This window comes from Ornithorhynchus anatinus, chromosome X1 (assembly GCF_004115215.2).
Source record: "Ornithorhynchus anatinus isolate Pmale09 chromosome X1, mOrnAna1.pri.v4, whole genome shotgun sequence".
NCBI lineage: Eukaryota > Metazoa > Chordata > Mammalia > Monotremata > Ornithorhynchidae > Ornithorhynchus > Ornithorhynchus anatinus.
Window position 1 is genome coordinate 104,087,014 of NC_041749.1, and position 26,730 is coordinate 104,113,743.

At 48.7% G+C, this 26,730-nt stretch overlaps 1 protein-coding gene across 2 annotated transcripts in view; it reads left to right on the plus strand.

Annotated features, from left to right (window-relative positions):
- Nucleotides 1-26,730, plus strand: part of LOC103170973 (centromere protein P) — a 267,419-nt gene that overhangs the window by 547 nt on the left and 240,142 nt on the right. For both annotated transcript variants that reach the window (XM_039910098.1, XM_029049913.2), the window contains exons 2-5: nt 635-773; nt 6,457-6,611; nt 8,041-8,129; nt 20,004-20,092. In XM_039910098.1, the coding sequence (XP_039766032.1) occupies nt 646-773; nt 6,457-6,611; nt 8,041-8,129; nt 20,004-20,092 (461 nt within the window). In that variant the 5' untranslated portion in view covers nt 635-645. The remainder of the gene's footprint in view (nt 1-634; nt 774-6,456; nt 6,612-8,040; nt 8,130-20,003; nt 20,093-26,730) is intronic.

A 26,730-nucleotide genomic window follows, 5' to 3' on the forward strand; every position in this document is an offset into this window, starting at 1 on the left:
ACAGGGTCATCAGGTTGTCCCACGTGAGGCTCACAGCCTTCATCCCCATTTTCCAGATGAGGGAGCTGAGGCACGGAGAAGTGAAGCGACTTGCCCAAGGTCACCCAGCTGACAAGCAGCAGAGCCGGGATTCGAACCCGTGACCTCGGACTCCCAAGCCCGGGCTCTTTTTCCTCTGAACCACGCTGCTTCTCTGATGACTTTGTACCCCCCCGCCCAGCGCTCCACAAACACCATCGCTCTCCAGCACTTAGAACAGTGCTTGGCACAGAGGAAGCGCTCCACAAATGCCATCATCATCATTATTATTATGATGTTGGTATTTGTTAAGCGCTTACTATGTGCAGAGCACTATTCTAAGCACTGGGGTAGATACAGGGTAATCAGGTTGTCTCACGTGAGGCTCACATTTAATTCCCATTTTCCAGATGAGGTAACTGAGGCACCGAGAAGCTAAGTGACTTGCCCACAGTTACACAGCTGACAAGTGGCAGAGTCAGGATTCGAACCCAAGACCTCTGACTCCCAAGCCCGGGCTCTTGCCACTGAGCCACGCTGCTTCTCCCAGCCCCACAGCACTTAGGTATGTAACTGTAATTTTATTTATTTAATACTGATTATTATCTCTTTTCAGGACCCGCGGAGATGGACGGCGTTTTCCGTCGGCACAGAGAGGCTGAGGAAGAGGTCCGGGCCCTGGAGGCCGAGATCGCAGCGTTGAGACGAGTGTGTGCAGAGGAGCCGCCGCCAGAGGAGGAGAGGCCGAAAGCCATGTATGAAACTGTTCTCTTTTCGCGGCCCCCTCCGCGGACCTAAGGCCCGGACCAGAGTTGGCAAATTCTCTGACTTTAGGCCCCAAGCTTTCCTCTTTGGGGCAAACTCTAATGAAAGACTTGTCCCAAGACTGTATTCGATCGTATTTATTGAGCGCTTAGTGTGCGCAAAGCACTTCACTAAGCTCTTGGGAGAGGACACTATAACCAACAGACATTTTTCTGCCCACGGCGAGCGAGACGACACTTAGAGTGAAGACTCTTCTAAAACGTAGCATTTAAAAAATAAGTGCCTAGACCATATGCTTTAGTGACAGCGCAGGATGCGATGGGTTATTCAGTCATTCGATCGTATTTATTGAGTGCTTAGTGTGCGCAAAGCACTTTCCTAAGCGCTTGGGAGAGGACACTATAACAGATGCTTTTCTGCCCACGGTGAGCGAGACGACACCCAGAGCGAAGACTCTTCTAAAACGTAGCTTTTAAAAATGATGAAAACGGCAAAGGATAAGTGCTTAAACCATAGACTTTAGTGACGGCGCAGGATGCGATGGGTTATTCAGTCATTCGATGATATTTATTGAGCGCTTAGTGTGTGCAGAGCATTGTACTAAACGTTTGGGAGAGGACAATATAACAATATTGGCACATTCCCAGCCCGAACCGAGTCTACAGTCTAGAGCAATCAGGGAGTTTGAAACTCCTGTTCGAGTGTCGGGACCGCGCCTGTGTCTGATCTGATGCAACCCAAATGCATCCTAATAATAATAATAATAAAGATATTTGTTAGGCACTTACTATGTGCCAGGCACTGTGTTCGGCACTGGGGTGGCTACAAGGAAATTGGGTCGGACACAGTCCCTGTCCCATGTGGGACTCACAGCGTCAATCCCCGTTTTCCAGATGAGGGAACTGAGGCCCAGAGAAGTGAAGTGACTTGCCCAAAGTCACACGGCAGACAGGTGGCGGAGCCAGGATTAGAACCCGAGACCTCCCGACTCCCAGGCCCGTGCTCTCTCCACTACACCGTGCTCCTTCTCTGTACACCTAGTACATAGCGAGCGCTAGCGCTTAGAACAGTGCTCAGCACATAGTAAGCGCTTAACAAATACCAACATTATTATTAACAAATGCCCCCGTTATCACGACTAACGCCCGGAAGATGGAAGGTTTGATGGGGAGAGTTGGCCAAGGGGAGTTTTCAGAGCAGCGTGGTCGGTCAGAGACCTGGCGGGGGGCGGTGGCTCAGCCTCTGCTCCATCCCAGTGCCAGCTCACTCTAGTTGCTGTTCCCTCTCCTTTCCTGCTCGACCTTTTATATTCCAGCACTCAGAACGGTGTGTGGCACGTAGTAATTGCGTAACAGGTACCATAATCATTGTTGTTAATATACTGGGGCTTTTAAAGTGAGTTCTCTCATTAGTCTTGGAATAAAGTTGTTTGTACACAAATAAGCAATCTTCTCCACCTCACCGACCCCCTCGCCCATGTCCTGCTTCTGGCCCGGAACTCCTTCCCCCTTCCTATCGGGCAGATGATCACTCTCCCCACCTTCAGAGCCTTACTAAGATCACATCTCCTTCAGCAGTGTGGCTCAGTGGCAAGAGCCCGGGCTTGGGAGTCAGAGGACGTGGGTTCTAATCCTGGCCCCGCCGCTCGTCTGCTGTGTGACCTTGGGCGGGTGGTTTCACTTCTCTGTGCCTCAGTTACCTCATCTCTGCAATGGGGATTGAGGCTTTGAACCTCATGTGGGACAGCCTGACTGCCTTATATCTACCCCAGTGCTTAGAGCAGTGCTTGGCACGTAGTAAGCACTTAGTAAATGCTCTAATAATTATAATTATTAATTATGGTTATTAAGAGGCCTTCCCCAGTTAAACCCTCATTTCCTCTAATCCCACTCTCTTCTGCGTCAACCTCGCAGTTGGATTTGCATCTCTTATTCACCCCACCCTCAGCCCCACGGCACTTGTGTCCCTAGCCGTAACTTATTCGTTCCTTCGTTCAGTCGTATTTATCGAGTGCTTACTGTGTGCAGAGCACTGTACTAAGCTCTTGGAAAGTACAGGTCAGCGACAAGGAGAGACAGTCCCTGCCCACAACGGGCTCGCGGTCTAGAAGCGGGGAGACTGACGGCAAAACAAGTAAACCGGCATCAGCGACATCGATATAAAGAAATAGAATTCGAGATATATACACATCAAAGCAAGTAAACAGGCATTAATATAAATAAATAGAATTGTAGCTGTGTACGTATATACACAAGCGCTGTGGGACGGGGGAGTAGAGCAAAGGGAGCGAGTCGGGGCGATGCGGGGGAGCCGAGGAAAAGGGGGGCTTAGTCTGGGAGGGCCTCCTGGAGGAGGTGAGCCTTCAGTAGGGGTTTGAAGGGGGAGGTGTGATTGGCGGATTTGAGGAGGGAGGGCGTTCCGGGCCAGGGCTAGGACGTGGGCCAAGGGTCGATGTTCATGTCTGTCTCTCTCTAGACTATAAGGTCGTTGTGGACAGGAAACCTGTCGACCAACTCTGTCCTGTTGGACTCTCCCAAGTGTGTAGTAATTTTTTTTTAATGGTATTTGTTAAGAGCTTTACTGCATGCCAGGCACTGCACTAACGCTGCAGTAGGCAAAAAGATCATCGGGTTGGATGCGTTCACAGTCTTAATCCCCATTTTACAAATGAGGAAACTGAGGTACAGAAGAGTTAAGTGACTTGCCCAAGGTCACAAAGCAGACGAACTCCTCACCGTTGACTTTAAAGCAGCCCACCACCTTGCCCCCTCCTACCTCACCTCGCTCCTCTCCTTCGACAACCCAGCCCGCACACTTTACTCCTCCGGTGCTGAGCTTCTCACCGTGCCTCGATCTCATCCGTCTCGCCGCCGGCCCTTGGCCCACGTCCTACCTCTGGCCTGGAACGCCCTCCCTCCCTCCTCAGATCTGACAGACAATACCTTCCCCCCACCCCGCCAAAGCCTTACGGAAGCCACATCTCCTCCAAGCGGCCTTCCCAGACTAAGCCCCACCTTTCCTCACCTCCCACTTTCTTCTGCATCTCCCTGACTTGCTCCCTTTGCCAGTCCCCCCTCCCAGCCCCACGGCACTTATGTTCGTAGCTGTCATTTTATTTATTTGCATCGACGTCAGTCTCCCTGCCTCTAGACTGTGAGCTCGTTGTGGGTAGGGAACGGGACTCTTTATCGTTGTATCGTACTCTCCTAAGCGCTTAGTACAGTGTTCTGCACACGGTGAGTGCTCAATAAATATGAATGAATAATGGCAGAGTGGAAATTAAAATTAGGTCGTCTGACTCCCAGGCCCGTGGTTGTTAGTAGCACCTGATGCTTGCTTTGCATATGTCTCCTTGACCCTTTTTCTCATAGAATATGAAAATACTGTCATCTTCGTTCACTTAATCAATGGTATCTATTGCAAGAGTATAATAGAACAAGTAGACCTGATCCCTAACCTCGAGGTGCTTAAAATCTAGTTGGGGAGAGACAGACATCCATTCTTTAGAGTTTTGGTCGTAGAACATACCGGACCGTATTGCTTTTTAAACGATATATTCTTGACGGTTCGCATAGCATCCGGTCTCTTGCAGTCTTACAGTCTCTAAGCTGTAAACTCGTTACGGGCGGGGAACTTGTCTGCCGATTTTGTCGGTGCTGACGATGGCATTCAAGAGCTTACTATGTGCCAAGCACTGTGCTAAGCGCTGGGGTAGATACAAGGTGATCAGGTGGTCCCACGTGGGGCTCACGGTCTTCATCCCCATTGTGCAGATGAGGGAACTGAGGCCAGGAGAAGTCAAGGACTTGCCCGACGTCACACAAATGATAAGTGGCGGAGCAGGGAGTAGAACCCACGACCTCCCACTCCCAAGCTTTCATTGTGTTGTACAGTGCCGTGCACATAGTAAGCGCTCCATAAATACCACTGATTGATCTTGCTATTTGGCGTTCCCCAACCGTCGCACGTGTCCCTTAATCCGCGTGTTGCGGCGTGCGTTTCCGTAAGCCACGAATGGCAGGGATTGTCTCTATCTGTTGCCGAATTGTACATTCCAAGCGCTTAGTACAGTGCTCTGCACATAGTAAGTGCTCAATAAATACTATTGAATGAATGAATCGTGAAACGGCGTAAAGCGGCGGTGGTAATCCTAGCGGTAGGATGGGTGACTATCCAATGGCCACTGACTGCAATTCCCTCTACCTAGGATTTGGGAAAGTGATGTTGTAGTGTGGCTTAGTGGCAAGAGCCCGGGCTTGGGAGTCAGAGGTCATTCCTCCGCCGCTTGTCAGCTGTGTGACTTTGGGTAATTTCTCTGTGCCTCAGTTACCTCATCTGTAAAACGAGCCCCACGTGGGACAACCTAATAACCTCGAAACTACCTCAGCGCTTGGAACAGTGCTCGGCATGTAGTCAGCGCTTAACAAACACCATCATCATTATTAAGGAGGAGCCTCACAACCGGACTGAAGACTTGGGGATTGACTGCCTCTCACTCCTTAACTGTGGACATCCTCCAAAACTCAGTTCCGGGTCCCCTTCCGTTCTCCGTCTACACCCGCTCAACTACAGTCATCCCTTTGTGGATGATTTCTAAATTCTACATTTCCAACCCCGATCTCTCTCCTCCTCTGCAGTCTCACCGTTCCTCCTACCTTCAGGACAGCTCTACTTGGATGTCCCGCCGACACCTCAATCCTAACGTGTCCCGAACAGAACTTCTCATCTTCCCACCCAAACCCTGCCCTCCCCCTGACTTTCCCGTCGCTGTAGACGGCACCACCGTCCTCCCTGTCTCACAAGCCCGTAACCGTGGTGTTGTCCTCGACTCATCTCTCTCATTCGACCCGCAGGCTCAACGTGGCACCAAATCCTGTCGGTTCAGCCTTCGCGACATCACTAAAATCTGCCCTTTCCTCTCCATGCAAACCGCTGCTGTGCCGAGCCACGCGCTCATTCTATCCCACCTTGATCACTGCATCGGCCTCCTTGCTTCTCCCCGCTCTGGACCATTTTTCTACAAAACCATTCAGTCTGTGTATCCCCACTCTTCAAGAACCTCCGGTGGTTGCCCTTTCACCTCCACATCAAACAGAAACTCCTTTAAAGCACTCAATCACCTTGCCCTCTCCAACCTTACCTCCCCAATTTGCTTTTACAACTCCGCCTGCACACTTGGCTCCTCTAACGCAAACCTACTCGCTGTACCTCGATCTCATCCGTCTCGCTGCCGACCCCTCGCCCACATCCTGCCTCTGGCCTGGAAGGCCCTCCTTCTTCATGTCTGACGGAACACGTCCGACCGCCGCCCCCCTCTTCAAAGCCTTACCGAAAGCACATCTCCTCCAAGAGGTCTTCCCCGACTAAGCCCTCATTTCCCCTTCTCCCACTCCCTTCTGTCACCTTTTACTTTTGGATCTGCCCCCTTCGTTCACCCCTCCCTCGATCAAGCAGCGCTGAGGTGCATCTCTGTAATTTATTCAGAGTAATGTCTGTCTCCCCCTCTAGATCGTAAGCTTGTCGCGGTTAGAGAACGCGTCTACCAGCTCTGTTCTATTAGGCTTGGTACGGCCCTCTGCCGACGGTAAGCATTCGATAAATACGATTGCTTGATTGACTCACTTGTCGAATAAACCTCCGTTTGAATAACTGGATTGGGTCTTATCTTTCCAGAAATCTATTTCAAGAAATACCAAACGCCCAGCCCGAAGAATGGGAGTCTGTCGTAGATCTAAAAACTCAGCTGAAGCAATGTGAATCAGACCTTTCCTTTTTAAAGAAACTTACTGGCATTGATCTAATAAATTACTCCCAAGTGACAATAAAGTGTAAGTATTCGTTTAGAACCTGTAGCAAGCCCGGCCCGGATTCTAGATGGGGGTTCTTGAACAGACGGGTACGCGTTGAAAACCGTCTCCGTCGTCCCGGTTCTCGGTAAAATATGAAACTTGAGACTTTCGCTGATTTATGCATATCCACTGTAAGGCTAATGCATTCATTTCTACCCCTAACATTAATCTCCCCGAGCTACCCCGTTGCACGTATCAGTTACAACGTGGAGACAACTGTGGGGTCTGAGAACTGGGGAGGTTCTGGAACCCTTTAATACTTCAAAGACTGTTCAGCTGGCCTTTCCACTCCTCAAAAAGCCCGTCCACCTCGGCATCAGAAAGAATCTCCTTTCCCGTCGGCTTTAAAGTAGACGATCGGCTCGGCCCCTCCCATCTTAACTTGCCGATTTCCTACTACAACCCAGCCAACACTTCAGTACCTCCAATACCAACCTATCCACCGGACCTTGATCTCGTGTTTCTCGCTGCCGACCTTTTGTTCGCACATCCTCCCTCTGGCCTCATTCCTCCTTCCCCTTCGGGTCCAATAGACCACCCCTCACCCCACCTTCAGTGCCTTATTAAAATCCCATCTCCTCCGAGAGGCTTTCGCTGACTAAGCCCTCATTTCCCCTTCTCCCTCTCCCTTCTACGTCACCTGTGCCCTTAGATCTGCACCCTCTAAGCACTTGATTTTCCCCACAGCCCTTGAGTACGTAGGGATTGTCTCTATCTGTTGCCTGATTGTACTTTCCAAGCGCTTAGTACAGTGCTCTGCACACAGCAAGCGCTCGATAAATACAATCGCATGAATGAATATCCATAACTTACCTGAATGTCAGTGGGCCCCTCTAGACAGTAAGCTTTTTGTGGACAGCGAACATGTTGTATTGAACTGCCAAGTGCTTAATAGGGGGATCCGCCCAAAGTAAACGTTCAATAAATATCACCGATTGGTAGCGCGGCTCTTCTCTGAGCTGAACTGGATTGGACTATATGTAGATTGACCTAGTTTTTGGGTTGTTTTCTTAATTTCTGTGAATTTCCCTTTAGAAAAAAATAGACGATGATTTGCTTTAGATGAATGTGACCATCACACCCAAATCGTCGAGTAGCCCTGCCGAAAAGCGTTGCATTTTTATGAGGCTTATTTGGTTTAATGAGCTGCTTTTGAGAGTCAAATATTTGCAGGGGGAAAAAAAAAAGGTATATGCCCAGAAGTGGTGAACCAGTTTTTATTTTGTTAGAGAAAGGGAATTCAGAATGGAGCTTGTATGGACGTGAGGAAATAGCTTAAATAGATTATCGTCTGGCTTCTCATATTTCTGTATCTCTGGCTCATCTTTTCATAAGAAGGCATAATAATGAATTTTTAAAGAAAATAGTAATTTGCAATTTTTTAATAAGCGTCTTTCTTGTCTTGTAGCTGAAGGGAAAATTATACCGAGGATCAGATTCAAAGGAAATTGCTCCACATTGGAATTTGAGCTCGAATTTCAGCTTCTGGAAGCTCAGGTAAATTGAGAGCTGTTTATGAGAAGGCGCTTAGGGGACAGACGTGCTTAAGATGATCCGGAAGTCACAGAAACGATGAATCCAAGTTTACTTCTTTGTATGTCTTGTGAAAAGATTGTCACTGGCCTAGTGGCAAGAGCCCGGGCCTGGAGGTCGGACGCCGTGGGTTCTAATTCCGGCTCTGCTGCCTGTCTGCCTTGTGACCTTGGGCGAGTCACTTAACGTCCCCGTGCTTCAGTTCCCTCATCTGTAAAATGGGGATTGAGACACTGAGCCCCACGCGGGGCAGGGACTGTGTCCAACCGGATTACCTTCTATCCCCCCCAGCGCTGATCGGTCCTGGTACTCAGATAAGTGGCAGAGCCGGGATTAGAACCCAGGGCCTTCCGACTCCCAGGCCTGTGCTCTATCCACTAGACCACGCTGCTTCTCTAGTTGAGGAATGTGAGACGGAGGAAAAGGAGGAAAAGTAAAGAGGGGTTCAGGAATATCACTGAACAACTCAGTTCTTCCCTGTTGTGTTTTACCTCTACATGTTGTGGATAGAACACGGTTAGGGAATTAGGGAACGGTGAACCATTCAGTCGTATTCATTGAGTGCCTACTGTGTGCAGACCACTATATTGAGCGCTCGGGAAAGTACAAAACAACAATAAACAGGCACATTCCCTGTCCACAATGAGTTGACCGTCCGGCGGGGGTGACACATCGTATCTGTAATTTATTTGTATCGTACATGAGCGTCGTGGGGCTGGGAGGAGGAAAAGAACAAAAGGAGCAAGTCAGGGCGATGCAGAAGGGAGTGGGAGAAGAAGAAGGCGGGGGAGACCTAGCCTGGGAAGGCCTCTTGGAGGAGATGTGCCTTCAATAAGGCTTTGAAGCGGAGGAGAGTAACGGTCGGATTTGAGGAGGGAGGGCGCGTTCCAGGCCAGGGGCAGGAAGGACGTGGGCCGGGGGTTGGCGGCGACAGGCGAGAGCGAGGCACAGTGGGGGTAGAAGGAGAATAGTGAGGTGAGGTAGGAGGGGGCAAGGTGGCGGAGGGCTTTAAAGCCAGCGGTGAGAAGTTTTTGTCTGATGCAGAGGTGGATGGGCAGCCACTGGAGCTGGGTGACATGTCTTGAATGCTTTTGTAGAAAAATGATCCGGGCAGCGGAGTGAAGTATGGACTGGATTGGGGAGAGCCAGGAGGCTGGGGGGGGGGGGGTGTCAGCAAGGAAACTGATGCAGTAATCCAGACGGGATAGGATGAGCGACTGTATTAACGTGGTAGTTTGGACGGAGAGGAGAGAGTGGATTTTTGCGATGTTGGGAAGGTGGAACCAACAGGGCTTAGTGATGGATTGACTGTGTGGTTGAGTGAGAGAGAGGAAGTCGAGGAGAGCGGCCAAGCTTAGGGGCTTGTGAGACGGAAAGGGCGGCGATGCCATCTACGGTGATGGGAAAGTCAGGCGGAGGACAAGGTTCGGATGGGAAGATAAGGAGTTCAGTTTTGGACGTGTTAAGCTTGGGGTGACGGGAGGACGTCCAAATAGAGATGTGTTGAAGGCAGGAAGAAATCAGAGAAGGAGAGAGATCAGGGCTGGAGATGTAGATTTAGGAATCATCCGCAGAGAGATGGTAGTTGAAGCTGTGGAAGCAAATGAGTTGTCCACGGGAGTGGGCGGAGGTGGAGGATAGAAGGGGACCCAGAACTGAGCCCTGAGGGACTCCCGCAGTTAGGAAGGGTGGGAGGCAGAGGAGGAGCCCGCGAAAGAGGCCGAGGATGAGCGTCCGGAGAGATGAGGAGAACCAGGAGAGGACAGGGTCAGTGAAGCCAGTGCTGGATACTGTTTCCAGGAGAAAGGGGTGGTCCACAGTGTCGGTGGTAGCCGAGAGGTCGAGGAGGATTAAGATGGAGTAGAGGCCGTTGGATTTGACAAGAAAGAGGTCGCCGTTGACCTTTGAGAGGGCAGTTTCTGTGGAGTGAAGGGGAGGGAAGCCAGATCGGAGGGGGATGAGGAGAGGATGGGCGGAGAGGAATTTGAGCCAGCGGGTGTAGACAGCTCGCTGCAGGAGTTTGGAGAGGAACGGTAGGAGGGAGCAACACGTGTCTGCCCGGCTAGAAGACCGACAGTGTCAGAAGAAATAGCTGTGCATACGTGTCTCCTATCTCTCCGGAGGCTCCTCAATCTTTGTCTCCAGCTCCTGCTCTCCTATCTTTGGGAGTCTCTCAAACCTCTGATTTCCTAGCCAGCTTCTGCCTGTTGATTACGTTTGGAGAATCATTTATTGGCTCTGATAGGGCTTGCAAGGAGCGTTTCTGATTCCTTCTGCGACTAGCCTAATTTCCTGTCTGCATCTGACCTGTCATTCTTTGTGATCTTTCCTTTTCTCATTTTGAAAAGTTTTTTATTTTTGCTCAGTAAATACCATTGATTCGAAAAGATGATCTCTGCCTTCCGACGACCTATTTTTTACACGCTGCCTGTTAGCCATGCAGATTTTCAGTACGGCTGCCGGTTTTTTGGTTTTTGTTTATCCCGTGGCACCCATTTTACCCGGTTCTCTAAAGATGAACCGCACTTCTAGTTTTCACTTTTTTAGCTACTCCCTTCAGTCTCTTCCAACTAAGTTCCCACTCTTTCTATAATTTTCTTTTCTAAAATTAAATATCCTCATGTTGCTTCGTTCAACCTCCTCCCCTACCTCCCTCTTTCCCCAGAGAGAATTTGACATTTTATGGAGTTGTGGTCACGGGCTTTGGAGTCAGAGGTCTTGAGTTCGAATCCCAGCTCTGCCACTTGTCAGCTATGTGACTGAGGGCAAGTCACTTAACTTCTCTGTGCCTCAGTTACCTCATCTGTAAAATGGGGATTAATTGTGAGCCCCACGTGGGACCACCTGATGACCCTGTATCTACCCCAGCGCTAAGAACAGTGCTCTGCACATAATAAGCGCTTAACAAATGCCAGCATTATTATTATTATCATTACTGAGCGCTTACTGTGTGCAGAATGCTGTGTGATGAGCTCTGACTTAAGCATTCAAGTATCTACCCCAGCATTTGGCATGCAGTGAGCACTTGCCACAGTTATTATTTTTCGTCTTACAGCTTAGTGGGAACATTGCGCCCAGGTGTTAAATAATACAACAGCTTCTCTGATCTCACCTGGTATTTCCTGATGACTTGCGTCATCGATCATCCTGGATATTAAGTTTTGGATTGACACCGAATCTGACATTCTAAATGAAATGAGCTTGAATTCACAGTGCCGTGTATGCCCAAGATATCAGTGATACCGAGTAGCCGTTTAGCTCTCTGTGGGTCGCTTGAAAATATTGGAAAGAAGTAATAACGCTGAAGAAACGCATGCCCCATGTGTACGATCTGTGAATCGTAAAAGATTGAAGAAAGCCGGTATAGAAAGGAAAAATGAGGTCCAATTTTTTTTGTGAATTAAAATCCCGAAATTACCCCGGATTGATTGCCTGACCTTTGGGGTGAGACACTAACTCGTGCATGGGTCCGGCGTCGACTTCTGCACAATTTCAGAAATGACACCAATGAAATATAAACTGGCAAAGTGAAATAATTATCACCGAGGCTCCGAAATGCAGTCCGTCTCCCAGCCGTCCACGCAGGCCCCGTGTTGCGTTTCGCCACTGCCGCGCACTTCGGGAGTAAGATGAACGAACTCAGGATATGAAAGCAGATAATATCTGGCAGGCAGATGACAGGGTGTTGCAGTTGTGACATAATTATTGATGACTTTGGAAGCGACGCAGCGGAGCCCAGAGTGTGTGTACCAATATAAGATGATGTGGTCCTTTTTGAGGAAAAATATGTAGCTGGGAGGGGTTTTTGGGTCTTTCGTTCCTTTTTGTGTATAAAGGCAGAGATGTAAATGAGGGTGGGCCCCCGATAGCCAAAAGGGCTAACCTGAAGGACTATAGACTGCATGTAATCTATTGTGTCTAGGAATTACAGATAAGGCCATCTGTGGTTTAGGAGGACAGTAATGTTTATTAGAGCAAGATATCGAATTATTTAGGGACCATCACTTCTTATTGCCTACAAGTTTGTTGTGTGGGTGGGTGTTTATCTGGCTTCTTATTGCCTAAAAGTCTGTTGTGTGGGTGGGTGTTTGTTTATCTGTGCTTTTTGTCGTGGGCAGTGTGGCCTAGTAGAAAGAGCGTTTCTCTGCCTGATGATAATGGTTTTTGTTTGTTTCATCATATCTGTTAAGTGCTTACTAAGTGCCAGACACCGTACTAAGCGCCAGAGTGGATACAAGCTAATCAGGTTTGGCACAGTCCATGTCCCACATGGGACTCAAGGCCTTAATCCCCAATTTCTAGCTGACGTAACTGAGGCACAGAGGAGTTAGGTGACTTGTCCAAAGTCACACAGCAGACATAATAATAACGATGATCGTATTTGTTACGGGCTTATTATGTGCCAAGCACTGTTCTAAGCGCTGGATAACGACGGTATTTGTTAAGCATTTACTATGTGCCAGGCACTGTTCTAAGCACTGGGGGAGATACGAGATAATCAGGTTGTCCCACCTGGGGCTCACAGTCTTCATCCCCATTTTCCAGCTGAGGTAACTGAGGCACAGGAAGGTGAAGTGACTTGCCCAAAGTCACACAGCTGATAAGTGGCAGAGCCAGGATTGGGACCCACAGCCTCTGACTACTAAGCCCGGGCTCTTTCCACTGAGCCACAGACATGTGGCAGAGCTAGGATTATAATAATAATAATAATGTTGGTATTTGTTAAGCGCTTACTATGTGCAGAACACTGTTCTAAGCGCTGAGGTAGATACAGGGTCATCGGGTTGTCCCACGTGAGGCTCACAGTCTTCATCCCCATTTTACAGATGAGGGAACTGAGGCCCAGAGAAGTGAAGTGACTTGCTCACAGTCACCCAGCTGCCAAGTGGCAGAGCCAGGATCTGAACCCATGACCTCTGACTCCCAAGCCCGTGCTCTTTCCACTGAGCCACGCAGGTCCTTCCGACTCCAGGGCCCGGGCTCTAGCAAGTGATCACTATGTGTCGAGCGCTGCGCCGAGCTCTTGGGTAGGTACATACAATCAGATCAGATCAGACACGTGGGGCTCCCAGTTTACAAAGCCTGTTTTCTCATCTGTAAAGTGGGGATAAAATATCTCTTCTCTCTTTTAACCTGTGAGCCCTAGGTGGGGCAGGGATGATGTTCATCGCATACCTACCCAGTATTCATTCATTCATTCATTCATTCATTCAATAGTATTTACTGAGCGCTTACTATGTGCAGAGCACTGTACTAAGCGCTTGGAATGGACAATTGGGCAACAGAGACAATCCAGTACTACATGGTAACTTGACGGAAAGTTCTGCGAAATGTTCACTACCAGAAGAAAGTTGGGAGCAAATGGGAAAGAATTGTACGAACAAATTCAAGACGTGCTATTCTGCTGAAGATCTTTATATAAATTGCACCCTTGGAGGGGTAAGAGTTTATTCGATATTAGGGGAAACCAAGCAAAAAAGAAAAAGCAGTGTGAAAAAAGCTTTTATTGTTTGGGGCCCCCCAGAAAGAAACTCTAAAAGTCCAGTAGAGGGAGATATTTAGCTGTTTGGGAATCGAAAAATCTTGATTTTTGTGAAACTGGAATCGAATCCGTCATTTGTGTCTATTGAGCATTTGCTGCGTGTAGACCCAGTACCGAGTGCTTGGGAATAATGATATTAATATTGAAATTCTGATCAGCAAAGTCTGATTTAAAAAAAACATAAAAATTTGATAACCAGTAATACCAGCAAACGGGTTTACAGATGAGACCCTACTTCCTCACTTTCCTACTCCTCTGGGACATCTGAATCTGAGGAGAGATGTGAAGCATTCGTGTGGGTCAATCTGATGCTCCTTTGCAGATAATCAGTGGTATTGAACGTTTACCGTGTGTAGAGCATTATACTAAGCACTTGGGAAAATACAACATTGTCAGTAGATGGGATCCCTGCCCACGAGGAGCTTTCGGGCTATTCATTCATTCAATAGTATTTATTGAGCGCTTACTATGTGCAGAGCACTGTACTAAGCTCTTGGAATGTGCAAATCGGCAACAGATACAGTCCCTGCCCATTGACCGGCTTACAGTCTAATTGGGGGAGACGGACAGACAAAAACAATAGCAATAAATAGAATCAAGGGGATGTACATCTCATTAAAACAATAGCAATAAATAGAATCAAGGTGATGTACATCTCATTAACAAAATAAATAGGGTAATAAAAAAATATATACAAATGAGCGGACGAGCACAGTGCTGAAGGGAGGGGAAGGGAGAGGGGGAGGAGCAGAGGGAAAGGGGGGGAAAAGGGGGCTACAGGGGGAGACGGGCATTAAAATATTTAGAGTTACAGGAAATGGTAAAGTAGAAGAATATTTACATGAGGATTTTGGGGCTGGGTTGACTATCCAAGTCTCTGAGGGGTAATGATAATAATAATTACGACATTAAGCGTTACTCTGTGCCAGGCACGGTACTAAGCACTGGGGTAGATACAAGGTAATTGGGTCGGAACACAGTCCCTGTCCCACGAGGGGCTCCCGGATGAAGTAACTGAGGCCCAGGGAAGTAAAGTGACTTGTCCAAGGTCACACAGCAGACACCTGGCAGAGCTGGGATTAGAACCCAGGTCCTTCTGACTCCCAGACCCGGGCTCTATCCGCTAGGTCTCGCTGCTTCTCTACTGGGCCATGCACAAAGTCAAGCTGACAGTGGATGCAGAGGGGAAGGTAGATAAGGGAAATAGAAGGGTTATTTGGGGAGGGCCTCTAGGAGATGTGATTTTAGGAGGGTTTTGAAGGTGGGAGGATGTTGATCAGGGGTCAACGGTAGGATAATAATAATAATAATTGTGGTATTTAAGCGCTTACTGGGTGCCAAGCACTGTGCTGAGCGCTTGGGTAGATACAGCATATTAGGTTGATAGATGAGATTGAGGTACCGTGAGTTGGTGTTGAGGAGCGGAGTGTGCGGACTGGGTTGTGTAGCAGTGAGGTTAGGTAAAAGGGAGAGAGAGCGCTGATCAAGGGCCCCGGATCTGACGGTAAGGAGTTTCTGTTTGATGCTACTATGCCGCTAGTAATAGTAACTGTGGTATTCGTCAAGCGCTTACCCTGTGCCAGGCACTGTACTAAGCGCTGGGGTGGATAGAAGCAAATGGGGTTTTACCCAGTCACTGTCCCACACGGGGCTCACAGTCTCAATCCCCATTTCATGGAGGAGTTAACTGAGGCAAAGAGAAGTGAAGTGACTTGCCCGAGGTCACACAGCAGACAAGGGGCAGGGCCGGGATTAGAACCCAGTTCCTTCTGACTCCCAGGCCCGTGCTCTACCCACTAGGTCACACTGCTTCCCATGCGAGCCCTATGAAAACGTAAGCCCTACGTGAGACAGCGACTGTGTCCAACCTGATTATTTTGTATCTACCCCGGCGCTTAGAACAGTGCCCGGCACAGAGTAAGTGCTTAACAAGTACCGTGATTGTTAACGATTATTATTATAATGTACATATCCCTAATTTATTTGAATGTCTGTCTACCCCACTAGACTGTAAGCTCCTCGTGGGCAGGGAACATATCTACCAAATCTTTTCTATTGTACTCTTCCAAGCGCTTAGAACAATGCTCTGCATACAGTTCAAGTGCTCAAGAAATGATCGATTAGAAGGGAGAGGGAGTAGGGAAACTAAGGCCTTAGTCGAGGAAGGCCTCTTGAAGGAAATGTTATTTCAATAAGGCTTTCAAGGTGGGGAGAGTGGTGGTCTGTTGCATAAAAAAGGGGGAGGTGATTCCAGGCCAGAGGAGGATGTGGGTAAGGGATCGGGGCAACACAGATAAGATGGAAGTTCAGTGAGTAGCTCGGTGTTGGGGCGTAGTAGAAAATCAGAGAGGCGAGAGAGGGAGGAGCGAGTCGACTGAGGGCTTTAAAGCCAATGGTATGGAGTTTCTGCTTGACGCAGAGGTGGCTGGGCGATCATCCTAGGTGTTTGAGGAGTGGGGGGACGTGGACTGACCCTTTTTTTTCTTTAGAAAAATGATCTGGGCAGCAGAGTGAAGCGTGGACTGGAGTGGGAAGAGAAGAAAGGCAGGAAGGTCAGCGAGGAGGCCGATGCAGCAGTCCAGGCAGGATATAAGGGTTCGGATCAGCGTAGCGTCAGCTCGGATGGAGACGGAAGAGCAGACTGTAGTGATGTCGTCAAGGCAGAACCGACAGGATTTGATGACGGGTTGACTCCGTGGGTTGAATGAGAGAGACGAATCGAGGATAACGCCGAGGTTATGGGTTTGGAAGAGCGGGAGGATAGTGGTGTTGTCTAAGGTGATGGGAGACACCGGGAGGGCAGGGTTTGGGTGGCAAGATGAGGAGTTCTGTTTTGGACGTGTGAAACTGGAGGAGTCGGTGGGACATCTAACTAAGAGATGTCCTGAAGGAGAGAGATCAGGATTGGAGATGTAGATTTGGGAATCACCCGCACAAAGACCGTAGCCGACGCCGTGAGCCCCGTGAGAGAATGGGTGTAGAAAGAGACCAGAAGGGGACCCAGGACTGAATCTTGAGGGACTCCCACAGTTAGGGGTTGGGAGGCAGAGGAAGAGCCCGTGAAAGAGGCTGAGGATGAGCGGCCAGAGAGAGGGGAGGAGAACCAGGAGAGGACAGGGTCAGTGAAACCATGGTTAGATATTGTTTCCAGTAAAAGGGAGAGGTCCAAAGTGTCCAAGGCAGCTGAGAGGTCAAGGAGGATTAGGCTGAAGTAGAGACCATTGGATTTGGCAAGAAGGAGCTCATCTGTGACCTTAGGAAGGGCAGTTGCTATGGAGCGACGGGGAGGTGGAAGCCAGATTGGTGTGGGTCAAGGATCGGAGGAGAGGAAGTAGAGGCAGCAGCTGTACACAAATTGCTCAAGGAGTTAGTACCACAAACATGAAGATGCCCAAAACACATGCTCTGCGAGTCAGGAGACTTGGGTCTCTTCCCTGTTTTGTACTCTCCCAAGCTCCTAGTACAGCGCTCTGGAGAAGCAGCATGGTCTAGTGGGTAGAGCACAGGCCTGGGAGTCAGAAGGACCTGGGTTCTAGTCCCGGCTCCGTGATTTGTCTGCTCTGTGACCTTGGGCAAGTCTCTTAACTTCTCTGTGCCTCAGTTACCTCATCTGTTAAATGGGGATTAAGACTGGGAGCCCTGGACAGACAATGCCTTCCCTGCTGCCTCCAACAATGCTAGGGAAGTAGCATGGCATAGTGGATAGAACACGGGCCTGGGAGTCAGAAGGTCATGGGTTCTAATCCTGGCTCTGCCACCTGTCTGCTGTGTGACCTTGGGGAAGTCACTTCACTTCTCTGGGCTTCAGTTACCTTACTTGTAAAATGGGGATTGAGACTGTGAGTCCCATGTTGGAGAGGGTCAGGGATAATAATAATAATTATTATCCGGAAGTGAATGGGCAACCATTGGAGGTTTTTTGAGGAGCAGAGACATATGAACGGTTTTTGAGAAGAGTGATCCAAGCAAGAGAGGGAAGTATGGACTGGAATGGGGAGAGGCAGGAGTATATATTTTTATTACCCTATTTATTTTGTTAATGAGGTGTACCTCCCCTTGATTCTATTTACTGCGATGAAGTTGTCTTGTTTTTTTCTGTCTCCCCCAATTAATAATAATAATAATGTTGATATTTGTTAAGCGCTTACTATGTGCCGAGCACTGTTCTAAGTGCTGGGGTAGACATAGGGGAATCAGGTTGTCCCACGTGGGGCTCACAGTCTTAATCCCCATTTTACAGATGAGAGAACTGAGGCACAGAGAAGTTAAGTGACTTGCCCACAGTCACACAGCCGACAAGTGGCAGAGCTGGGATTCGAACTCATGAGCCCTGACTCCAAAGCCGTGAGCCCATCGATGGGCAGGGATGGTCTCTCTCTGTTGCCAAATTGTCCATTCCAAGCGCTTAGTACAGTGCTCTGCAGACAGTAAGCGCTCAATAAATGCTATTGAATGAATGAATGAGACAGGTAAGTCAGCGAGGAGGCTGATGCAGTAGTCAAGACAGGATATGATCAGAATAGTAGCAGTTTAGATGGAGAAGGGATGGATTTTTTAGCAGTGTTATGAAGATAGAATTGGCTGAATATGTGGGGTTTAAGAGAGAGATGATGTGGGGATACTGCCAAGCTCATGGCAGAGGTGATGTTTACAGTGATGGCAAAGACAAGGAGAGGATAGGATTGGGTGAAAAGATGGAGTTCTGTTTTGGGCATGTTAAATTAAAGGAGTTGATGGGACAGCTAAGTAGAGGGGTCCTGAAGACAGGTGGAGAGGCGAGACTGCGAGAAGGAGAGGAGAACTGGAGAGATGGGTTTGGGAATCGTCCCTATAGAGATGGTACTTAAAGCCATGGGAGTGAATGAGTTCTCCGAGGAGTGGGTGTAGATGGAGGATAGAAGGGGACCCAGAACCGAGCCTTCAGAGACTCCCGCGGTTGTAGGATGCGAAGCCGAGGAGGTGCCTTCGAAAGAGATTGAGAAAGAGTAGCCAAAGAGACAGGAGGAGAATCAGGAGACGACAGTTTCCTTTAAAAAAAAAAAAAAAACCCAACAACTGGGATGGGCTTGGGTTATAGATGGGGGCTTGTTTGGGGTAGCCGTGGAGATAAAGCTAAAAGAAACATGGAGGTGAATGAGGCAGGTGGAAGTCAAAGTGAGTAAGGAAAAACACATAAATACGAGAAGCAGCATGGCTTAGTGGATAGAGCACAGGCCTGGGAGTCAGAAGGATCTGGGTTCTAATCCCAGCTCCGCCACTTGTCTGTTGCGTGACCGTGGGCAAGTCACTTCATTTCTCTGTGCCTCAGTTGCCTCATCTGTAAATTGGGGATGAAGACTGTAAGCCTCATATGGGACAGACCTATGGCCAACCTGATCATCTTGTACCTACGCCAGTGCTTAGAACAGTTCATGATGCCTAGCGAGTGCTTAACAAATACTATTATTATCAAGAAAAAAGCTTACCTGGGCAAGAGTTGTTCTCAGACATAAAATCACATCTGCCTTGTGTCAACTGGAAAGAAAAGAACCCAAGCTTTACAGAACCGTCTTAAGCCCAGTGGTGGCTTGGGGCAGCTTCACAGGCTGTATTCTGAGCTGCAAGTACCCTTAAGGGGAATTACAGAAATCCTTCCCAGCTTTAGTGACTCCCCTTCCCACCTCTCTCTCCCTTTCTCTCTCTCCTCCAGCATGCTGCGACAGTCATAGGAAACTCTGTCTTCCCCCGACCCAACTTCTTCCCTAGTGACCTCTCCAAAACCAGGAACGGGTGTGAATCGATCAATCAATGGTATTTACTGAGCTCTTACTGTGTGCAGAGCACTGTACTAAGCACTTGGGAGAGTACGACAGAGTCGGTAGACACGATCCCTGCCCACAGTGAATTTACAGAGTAGAGGGAGCTTACAGTCTTGAGGGGATGCTGCCAGGAGTGATTGTATGGTGCAGGTCCCTAAATGGATCCCTCTAATAAAGAATAATAATGATGGTATTTCTTAAGCACTTACTATGTGCTGAGCATTGTTCTAAGCAATTCATATTTCTCAAAGTCATTTATTCACACAAATTCCACAGGTATAGTTCTTCGGCTAGATAGAATTAGGCATTATTAAAACGGTTGATGTCCAATTGCGTGTTAATCTATGGAAGGATTTTGCACATCTTGATACTATTGAAATGGTCTTTTCAGAAAAAAATACCTTAATTTATGTGAGAATTTGGTGTCTTGTATTGGATTTTTGTTTTCTGCAGAAACCAAAATGTCATTTCAGACTTAATTTCTCATTTCTCTCTTAGAGTGACAAGAATCAGACATCTCGGATTTTTGACCTCAGTATAATAATGGAATCTGTTGAAAATTCTGAATTGAGCCCATTGGTTTATAGGTAAGAGGTTTTCCTACCTTTATTCACGGTTACTCTTTACTAATATACAGGCATCCTCCTTTGTGCATTCTGAGGAAAGACTGTAAAATGCAGTGGCACACTACCTTATTTTTATGCCTGGGGGAAGGATCGTCTTTGAAGATGAGATGCAGCGTGGGCCTAGGAGTCAGAAGGACCTGGGTTCTAATCCCAGCTCTGCCCACTTGTCTGCTGTGTGGCCTTGGGCAAGTCACTTCACTTCTCTGGGCCTCAGTTCCCTCACCTGCGAAATGGGGATTAACATCCTGAGCCCCATGTGGTGTTATGGACTGTATCCAGCCTGATTAGCTTGTCTCTACCCCAGTGCTTAGTGGCACTTGGCATAAAAAAAATAAAATCCCCCTCTGAACAGAATCTCGGTTCCTTTCCCCGGTGCACACTCTGCACCCTCACCAGGGCCACCGCGGAGATAGGGGGAGAGGAGAGGGAAGGAGGGATGTGGTTTCCAAGCCCACAGCCTGCTTAACCTTCAGCTGAACCCCTGGGAGTCGGCCACTAGGAAATGGTAGAAGCAGAGCGGCTCAGTGGAGAGAGCCCGGGCTTGGGAGTCAGAGGCCGTGGGTTCTAATCCTGGCTCCGCCGCTTGTCTGCTGTGTGACCTTGGGCAAGCCACTCGGCTTCTCTGTGCCTCAGTTCCCTCATCGTGTGAGCCCCACGTGGGACAACCTGATTACCTTGGATTTACCCCAGTGCTTAGAAAGGTGTTTGGCACGTAATGATTATTATTAAATGGTGGCCCAGAGACCCGGTGGCCAACAGCGCCACGTTAATTATTCCAGCTGCTGTGGCTTCCGCTGCTGCTCTGACAGAGCTACCACTAATAAAGCACTCTGGGGTGGTCTTGGGATGAAGGGGTGGATAGTTCTGGGCCAGGAGCATCAGTCTTAGGAATGAGGAAGTGTCGTGTAGGTGCCACCTGGATGATAGAGGCTTCTGGGAATGTTGTCAGAGAAGGCCAAGCCCCAGTAAAATAAAATAAACCCAGCTGTTGCTAGCTTCAACCTCTCACTCTCCTTTGGATGCTTCCCTTCTCCCTTCGAGCAAACTTAAGTCTCCCCCATACTAAAAAAAGCCTTTCCTCGACCTCACCACCCTCTCTGGCTGTCACCCCGTCTATTCCAAATCTTGAACTCCCTCATGAACCCCCACTGCCCTCCCTAACCCCAGTGAGCCTACCAACTTCGTCAATCAGATGGGCATGAGACATCAGGCATGAACTTTCCACAGTCCCTCCCCCATGTTTTCACTGCTTCGGTATTTCCTTTTCTCATTTCCCCTTCCCGCCTGCTCTCTTAACTCTACCTGTGCCACTGACCCCATTCCCTTTCATCTTTTTTTTTTTTTTAATTTTTCTCTGGCAGTGGTTAAGCATTTACTATGTGCAGGTACTGTCCTAAGCGCTAGGGTGGATACAAGCTAATCGGGTTGGACGCGGTCCCTGTCCCACATGGGGCTCGCCGTCTTAATCCCCATTTTACAGATGAGGTAACTGAGGTTCAGAAAAAGTGAAGCGACTTGTCCAAGGTCACACAGCAGACAAGCGGCGGAGGCAACCTTCCCCAGCTGAACCGTCATTTCCCCTACTCGGCCTCCCTTCCGTGTCATCTACGGCTGTGGATCTGTACCCCTTAAACCTCTTAAAAACATTTGCTCTCGTCTTCTCCTCTCATCTCCGTCTTCAACCTTGCTCTCTTGGATGGAACCTTCCTCTACCTTCTAACCTATTAAAGACTCCCTTATATTAAAAGAGCCTTTCTGCCTCTCACGGCCCCCTCTAGGTATTGCCCCACCTCCCTGCTCTCATTCCCGTCCAAACTCCTTGACGAGATGACTGGTGACTTTGCAGAGTCCAACTTCAAGTGGAGTGAAGGGGGTGGAAACCAGATCGACCTTCTACAGTCTGGTTTCCACCCCCTTCACTCCATTTAAGCTGCGCTCTACAGAGTCACCAGTCATCTCCTCAAAGATGATTTCATGACATCTCTACCTGGCTGTCCTGCCGACATCTCAAGCTTATCGTGCCCAAATCAGAACTCCTCATATTCCCACCCAAACCCTGTCCTCCCCCTGACTTTCCCATTACCATAGACGGCACCGCCATCCTCCTCGTCTCTCAGGCCCATAGCTGTGGCGTCAGCCACGATTCCTCTCTATCTTTCAACCCACGTATGGTCAGTCACCATATCCTGTCCCTTCTACCCCCCCCACCATCTCTAGAACCCACCCTTTTCTCCCCATCCAATCCACTACCACCTTGATCCAAGCATTTATATCCCACCTTGATTGCTGCACCCTTCTTCTCGCTTACCTCCTGTCTCTCCCCACTCTAGTCCCTACTTCGCTCTGCTGCCCGAATCGGTTTGCTACCAAATGGATTACGAGTATTTATTGAGCACTTACTGTGTACGGTACTGTGAGTACAATATAACGGAGTTGGTAGACATCCTCCCTGCCCACAAGGAGCTTACAGTCTAGAGGAGGAGCTTCCGGGCCAGACTAACCATTCAGTCTCCAAACCTGCCCACTCCTCAGAAACCTCCGATGGTTGGCCCTTCATCACTGCATCACACGGAAACTCCTTACCATCCACTCCACCCGCAGCCCCACGGCACTTCGGCACCTATCCTTCTGTCCCGCCATCTTCCCCCATCTGTCATTCATTTGATTGTCTGTCTGCCCCTGTGGGTGGAGATCTGTCTATCAACTCTATTACATTGTACTCTCCCGAGTGCTCTGCACCCAATAAATGCCACTGATTGATCACAGCCAAATCCAATGAGCTCCACTCCGTCCTAATCCTCCTGGACCTCTCGGTGGCCTCTGATACTATGCACCACTCTCTGCTCCGTACAGTGCTGTCGGATTTCACTTGAGTATTCTGACCACTCATGAATATCACTATTACTCCTGGCAAGAAGAGAAGCGGCGTGGCTCAGTGGAAAGAGCACGGGTTTGGGAGTCAGAGGTCAGGAGTTCTAATCCCTGCTCCACTGCTTGTCGGCTGTGTGACCTTGGGCAAGTCACTTCACTTCTCTGGGCCTCAGTTACCTCATCTGCAAAAAGGAGATGAAGACTGTGAGCCCCATGTGGGACAACCTGATCACCTTGTATCCTCCCAACACTTAGAACAGTGCTTTGCACGTAGTAAGTGCTTAACAAATGCCATTATTATTATTATTAAGAAGCTATTCGTGATGAGCCATTAAGAGGCAGGAGGGAGCCATTCAAATTATTTTTGTTTTTGTTTAGCTCCGTAGCTCTTCTGATGCAGACAGAAGGAGAGTTTGGGGAACAAAGCACGCACGGTCCTTTGAAATTACAGTTTGAATTCTGTACTGTTGTTGGGAGCTCGTTGAGGGCAGGGAATGTATCTGTTTATTGTTGTAGTGTACTCTCCCGAGCGTTTAGTACAGTGCTCTGCACACAGTAAACGCTCAATAAATATGACTGACTGACGGACCGGCTTAGAGTTTGGGAGTCAATTCCTTAAAAGGCTTCTGACTCCCCAGATACCTATGTTCATTCACTGTTTAGATTAGGCTTTGGTCTCACTTTTCTCACTGGCTGTTTCTCTGCTTGTCAAAGCGGTGGAAAAAATAAGTTTCTAGCTCTCAAGTACAGCCTAAAAGCATTCTGCGTTTCACTGTCCTTGTCAATTTTCATCTCCCAGAAAGAGGGCAAATTCGCCCAAGTCAGAAGTATTGCTTGTGCGTCTTGAGCGGGGAATAAAATGGCTCCGGATAAAGGGTTCAGGACAAGAGTCCTTTTTTTGTTGTTGTTGTTGTTATTGTTAAGTGCTTACTATGTGACAGGCACCGTTCTAAGCGCTGGGGTAGATATAAGATAATCAGGCTGGACACCGTCCCTGTCCAACACAGGGCTCACAGTTTTATAGATGAGGTAACTGAGGCACAGAGAAATCAAGTGACATGCCCAGAATCACACAGCAGACAAGTTGCAGAGCCGGGAGTAGAAACCGGGTCCTTCTGACTCCCTGATTAATTCCCAGCACCCCAATTCATACAGATCCATCAGCCATCTCTCTACCTATATCCTTATTTATATCCATCCTCTGCATGTTTATGTATATGTTTAGTCGGTTGTACATTCAAGTATTTGTTTAGATTACTTAGTTTACAATTATTTTTATGTGTCTTTCCTTGTTTTGTTTTGTAATAATAATAATGATGGCATTTGTGAAGCGCTGCCCGGATCATCTTCCTACAGAAACACTCTGGGCATGTCACTCCCCTCCTCAAAAACCTCCAGTGGTTGCCTATCAACCTTCGCACAAAACAAAAACTCCTCATTCTTGGCTTCAAAGCTCTCCATCGCCTTGCCCCCTCCTACCTCACCTCCCTTCTCTCTATGTGCCAAGGACTGTTCTAAGCGCTGGGGGGGGGGATACAACGTAATCAGGTTGTCCCACGTGGGGCTCACAGTCTTAATCCCCATTTTCTGGATGAGGTAACTGAGACACAGACAAGTTAAGTGATTTGCCCAAAGTCACACAGCTGACAGGTGGAGGAGCTGGGATTAGAACCCATGACCTCTGACTCCCAAGCCTGGGGTCTTTCCACTGAGCCACGCTGCTCCCAAGTGCTTAATTGGGTGCATGGAACCCCCCAACTGGTTAATTACTATTATTACTATATCCAGGCTGGGGCATAAAACTGGGTAGAGATGAAGGAATTCTTGTCAGTATTTAGTCAATCGTATTCATTGAGCGCTTACTATTGTGCAGAGCACTGTAATAAGCGCTTGGAATGTACAATTCGGCAACAGATAGAGACAATCCCTGCCCAACAACAGGCTCACAGTCTAAACGGGGGATACAGACGGCAAAACAAAACAGAATAAAACAAAACAAGTAGCCTGGCGTAAATATCATCAAGATAAATAGAATCGTAGATATATACACATCATTAACAAAATAGAGTAATAATATAGACAAATATGCACAGTGCTGTGGGGAGGGAAAGGGGGAAGAACAGATGGCGGGAGAAGGGGGAATGGGGAGGGGAGGAGGAGCAGAGGGAACGGGAGGGCTCAGTCTGGGAAGGCCTCCTGGAGGAGGTAAGCTCTCAGTAGGGCTTTGACGAGGGGAAGAGGGTTAGTTTGGCAGAGGTGAGGAGGGAGGGCCTTCCAGGACAGTGGGAGGACGTGGGCCAGGGCCGACTGCGGGATGGGCGCGAATGGGGGACGGTGAGGAGGTGAGTAGCAGAGGAACGGAGTGTACGGGGTGGGCAGTAGAAGGAGAGAAGGGAGGTGAGGCAGGAGGGGGCAAGGTGATGGAGAGCTTTGAAGCCAAGAGTGAGGAGTTTTGTTTCATGTGAAGGTTGATAGGCAACCGCTGGAGGTTTTTGAGGAGGGGAGTGACATGCCCAGAGCCTTTCTGTAGGATGATGATCCGGGCAGCGGAATGAAGAATAGACTGGAGCGGGGAGAGACAGGAGGAAGGGAAATCGGAGAGGAGGCCAACACAGTAATCCAGTCAGGATATTATGAGAGCTTGTACCAGCAAGGTAGCAGTTTGGATGGAGAGAAAAGGGCGGATCTTGGCGATATTGTGAAGGTGAGTCTGGCAGGTGTTGGTGATAGATTGGATGTGTAGGGTGAATAACAGAGCTGAGTCAAGGATGACACCGACGTTGTGGGCCTGTGAGATGGGAAGGATGGCGCCCACGGTGACAGGCAAGTCAGGGAGAGGACAGGGTTTGGGAGGGAAGATAAGGAGCTCAGTTTTAGACATGTTGCGCTTTAGGTGGCGGGCGCACATCCAGGTGGAGATGTCCTGGAGGCAGGAGGAGATACGAGCCTGGAGGGACGGGGGGAGAACAGGGGAGATGTAGATCTGGGAGTCATCTGCGTAGAGATGATAGTTGAAGCCGTGGGAGCTAATGAGTTCACCAAGGGAGTGAGTGTAGATGGAGAACAGAAGAGGGCCAAGGACTGACCCTGAGGAACCCCAGCAGTTAGAGGATGGGAGGGGGATGAGAAGCCCGCGAAGGAGACCGAGAATGACCGGCCAGAGAGATAAGAGGAGAAGCGGGAGAGGACGGAGTCCGTGAAGCCAAGGTGAGATAAGGTGTGGAGGAGAAGGGGATGGTCGACAGTGTCAAAGGTGGCTGAGAGGTCGAGGAGGATTAGGATAGAGTAGGAGCCATTGGATTTGGCAAGAAGGGGGTCGTGGGTGACCTTTGAAAGGGCAGTTTCGGTGGAGTGGAGGGGACGGAAGCCAGGTCAGTTAGTATTTGTCTAGCATCCACCAGATATAAAGAGGAGCAGTGAGCGTGATGAGAAGGCGACTAGAAACATTCATCTCTGAAACTGAAAAAGATGTCTCTATTCTGAATAGGAGAAGGCTGAGGCTATTTGCCATGTCCCCTGAAGAGGGGACCAAATGTAATAGATTCTAGTCCAAAGAAGGAAAGTTTAGGCTAAACGCTTGTGAAACTCTTTTGATATTTCAGATTAAATAGAGGCGATTTTCCAAAGGATATTGAAGAATTTCCCTGATTAGAGATTTTATACCACAGGAGACGTGACCGGGGCTATGGTACCTTTGTTCCAGAGCCAGGGATGTGGTCTTGGTACCT